General features: G+C 31.7%; 1 protein-coding gene across 1 annotated transcript; it reads left to right on the top strand.

Moving 5' to 3' along the window:
• Positions 1 to 331: 331 nt before the first annotated feature.
• On the top strand, positions 332 to 3,991 carry LOC125583983 (protein WUSCHEL-like). The gene is made up of 3 exons (XM_048751668.1): positions 332 to 2,802; positions 3,459 to 3,547; positions 3,651 to 3,991. Exons 1-3 carry the CDS (start codon positions 2,328 to 2,330, stop codon positions 3,969 to 3,971), a joined length of 885 nt encoding a protein of 294 aa, XP_048607625.1. The 5' UTR covers positions 332 to 2,327; the 3' UTR covers positions 3,972 to 3,991.
• Positions 3,992 to 4,590: the final 599 nt, after the last annotated feature.

The following is a 4,590-nucleotide window of genomic DNA, read 5'->3' as shown; positions in this document are numbered from 1 at the left end:
TTAATTTTTTAAAAACTTTCTAAATTTGTGAAATGTTACAATATTTTTGAATATGACAATAAAACAATATTCTACTAATCTTTATATATATAGTTACGATTTTAATAATGAAATAATAATCCAAAAATATATACATAGAAGAAGATACAAATACATGTGAAAGTTTGAAACAATCTATTCAATGAAAAAATATACCTTAAACTTATTATGTTTTAAAAATTTACACACATATATATTATAATATATACTAATTTAGAATTGAAAACAAAATATTTATATAAAAATAAATGAAAACAAGAATCTGCGCGGGGATCAAAATCTGGTTATTATTATTACTCACGAATTCGATAAATCATGGGAGTCTATACTATGTAACAGCCTAGCAACTTTTGTGATCAGATTTCTTAATTTAAATTTTATTCGAGCAAATTATAATCCATCGTATCTTTAGACTTCATATCTGTTTCCCAGAAACCTTTTAGCTCCTACAAACTTTGAAAATTATTCAAACTCTTATTACAAATCTCAATTTTTTTAATTTGTTCAAAATTACAAAACTCTTTTTATATATTATAAAGGGCTATTGCGTAGAACAGTAAGATTGTTTAAAGGTTGGGTATTGTTATTTAACATTTACACCCAAAAAAAAGTTGGGTATTGTTCCTTTTCAACTGAAAGTGTCATGGTCATCAACCAAGCAACATACTAAAACAAAGTATTTCAAACCTTTGGAAGAAAAAAAACAAATGGTTTAAGAGAATGTTGTGGTATGCTTGAATTGATATGGGGAATTGGAATGCCTCAACATTCTCATAACTAGCTACACTTGTTCGACACACTACAATATTTGATATATAATATTTAAAATATGAAAACTACATATACACACAGCCATTGTAATATAGTATAGCTGTTGTCTAGTGATATCATCTTACATTTCTTGTACATAATGTACAAAGCAACAATTTCCATACCGGGAATTTGGTTAAAATTATTCACAATAAATTGATTCATTCATCTTTTTAAGTCGAAGATCTGGGATTAAACCTGAAAACCAAAATTCTTCTTCAAACATAGTAAGAAAATTAAAGCTCGAAATATTGACTGTAAACCAAGATTAATTCACTGGATCGTCCCCATGTAATAAATAAAATATGTATGTATCATGACCATATGGTCATATATGTACTTATATGAAAGGAATAATTATAAAATGGTGAGACATGATCAGACTTAAACAGTGGATAGAAACAACTGCCTTAACGAATTATCATCTTTATCACTCATACTCCAAAATGAAAAAAAAGACATTCATATGATGAATTTTCTTTATGTAATATATTTTCAACGTAGACAGATACAAAACAATAAAAGCTGATGAAGTAATAATTAGAAGAGAGAAAAATTGAAAAAGAATGGAGTTTGTTTTCGTCCAAGCAAAATATGCCCTAACCTTTCTAATTCCCTCATTTGTCCCTTTCCTTTTTCATGTTTATTTCTAACTTCTCTGTCCCTTTCAATCCTTCTCGACCAGATATCCTCTGATTCGATCTCCCCACACTATTTTAAATACAAATATTTTTTTCACTGATAACTCAATAAAATTCCCCAAGAAGAGTAGTTCTAGTTTAAACATAATTAATTCTTAGCAAAAATATAATAACTAAAAGTTATATAATTCTATAACCACATCCTTAGCGTAGCCTGCTTAATAAGGTTAACCATACTAATGATGGTCAAAATTAACCCATCTTTAAGTAAATCGAATAAAACTTGTTTCTTCTTTTCGTATATTGAAAAAACAATACGGAACAATATACCTTTTACATAAGAATTTCCTTCCTAATTTTAACATTTTACTCGAATATTAATTCAATGGAATTTATGTGTCAACTATACTCACTCGTGTATCACAGTTTTTTCTCATATACTACAAATTTTTCTACGTCATATATTATGTATATATAGTCATAGATTTTTCTTGTATAGTCATGATCGACATTTTCATTACCATAGTTTTACTTAGTAAAGATTTTATAATTCGTTTCCTTATATATAATTATGAAATAGACTTTAATTTGTATCTGCGAAATAAAATTTACGTACACATGCATAAAAGAATAATATTGAATAGCTGATCTTTGAGATTTTGAAAAGCTTTTATTGGGTCCCCCATCTCTGTATTATATAACTCAACACTCTCTCTATATCTCCTACACACAAAACCTAAAAGATCTTTTGCTTTATGGTTCTTTTCTTGGTAAAATAAAATTTCTTATCATTGTCTTCTTCTTCTTCCGATCTACTCTTCATTTTGATCTTCAAATATGGAGCCAGCGCAACATCACCATCAAGCCGACCAAGAAAGCGGCAACAACAACAAGTCCGTCTCTGGTGGTTACACGTGTCGTCAAACGAGTACAAGATGGACACCAACGACCGATCAAATCAGAATACTCAAAGATCTTTACTACAACAACGGAGTCCGGTCACCAACAGCCGACCAGATCCAGAAGATCTCTGCAAGGCTGAGACAGTACGGAAAGATCGAGGGAAAAAATGTCTTTTACTGGTTTCAAAACCATAAGGCTCGTGAGCGACAGAAGAAGAGATTCAACAGCACAACCATGACCATACCAACGTCTTCATCGCCCAACTCGGTTATGATGGCTAGTGATCACTATCACCATAACCATCATCATCATGGCGTTACCATCCAGAGACCTGCTTTGGTCAACGTTAAGCTCGACCAAGAAAATCATATGTTTCATCAGAACAGATCATATCCCAGCTTCAATAACGGTGATTTTTCTTAAGCTAATAAAAGACTAATTTCTTATGTGTTATTTTTATGAATATTTAGATTTTGATGAAAACAAGTTTAATATATTACTAGGAACCATTTAAACCCCGAGGTATTACATGAATAAGCAAAAAAACTAAGAAGATTTACATATACATATTGACTAATTAATTTCATATGTATGTATCCGTTTTCATATATATGTATATGTATATATGAGTTTGATAGGTAGATGTATATGTAATGAAGTACACAATTAAAAGATTTTAAAATGTTGTGTTTCAATGCTAATTTTATGTTACTAGGAACCATTTACACGACTAGCTTTTACATGGAGGGAAAAAACGAAACCTAGACCAAGAAGATTTTCGTGTATATATATGATTATGATAGATATATGTGTATGTAATGACGTATATTGGAGAAGTTGTGATCTTGATATGGGGCAAACCATATTTGCATCTAGAAAACGGTGTATTTGTTGTGTAATGGAAACTAGCCTCACGTGTTGATTTATATATAACAAAACTAGGGATTTGGGGGTAGTGAAAAAGAGCTTATTATGTGTTTCTTTTTTCGCCAATTTCGCTAAAATTATGGTGTGTAAACATATACATGCATATATGCTCACAAATCCGTATATATCTGTTTGAAGGGAATATAAATCATGCAAGTTCAGGCACGGAATATGGTGTTTTCAGTGCTTCTAATGGCTACATTAGTAGCCATATCTATGGACCTATGGTACGTTTAAAACTATATATGTCATTTATTTCAAACAATATCCTGCATGTATGAATACAAAAATTCCATTTACTTTTAATGAAATTGGATTTTTTGGGTGAAGGAACAAGACTGTTCAATGAGCTACAACAACGTAGGTGGAGGATGGACAAATATAGATCATAATCACCATTACTCAACTCCAGCCTACAACTTCTTAGATAGACCAATGCCTCTGTCTGGACTAGAAGGTCATCATCAAGAAGAAGGAGAATATGGTGGCGATGCTTATCTGGAACATAGACGCACACTTCCTCTCTTCCCTTTGCACGGTGAGGATCACATCAACGGCGGTGGTGGTTCCATCTGGAAGTACAGACAATCGGACGGTTGTGATCGTTATGGTAGAGGCCCTTGTGCTTCTCTTAAGCTGTGTCTGAACTGAACTCCTAGACCAGCGTCGTACCGGAATTAAAGTTGTCTTTCGCTATCTCTCTCGCATGTTTCGCTAGTGATTAATGATGCAGTAGTAAGTTAAAAGTAGTATTCGAGTACTTGTAGTTATATAGTTGTATTTACTATCGTCTAGGTTGAACTTTCAATGAGGGGTGTTTTTTATCCTTTTCTTTTATAATGTAAGACGGGTTAAAATCTTATTACTCCGAAAATGGAATCTATTTCAATAATTTACAAATAGTAATTTCAAAAAAAAAGGATTCCCCAGGGAGGCAAACTAAAAAAGGGCGGAAAATGCTATCAAGACGAATCATGCATCATATCATATATATGATTTAATTCAATATAGGCAAATTACAAATTATGATTTTGTTAAGCCATGTGCGATCCTTATTAGGGCTTGCTCTCTAAGTCAGGCGTCTTGTGTTTAATCGTCCTCCTGAATTCCTAATCAAAAGTAAATGGAAGGCATTTTTCTTATTTCATATGAAAAATAAATAGCTTTTTGTTTCGTCACCTTAGTAATTATAGCATTTGTCTTTCAAATTCTTCTCTACCTTGGGAGTCTTCCTTGTGTTGTCAGCTACTTAAAGGATTCACCAAAGAAA

The sequence above is a fragment of the Brassica napus genome, chromosome C3, assembly GCF_020379485.1.
Source record: "Brassica napus cultivar Da-Ae chromosome C3, Da-Ae, whole genome shotgun sequence".
NCBI lineage: Eukaryota > Viridiplantae > Streptophyta > Magnoliopsida > Brassicales > Brassicaceae > Brassica > Brassica napus.
This window is presented reverse-complemented; position numbering and strand designations above follow the sequence as displayed.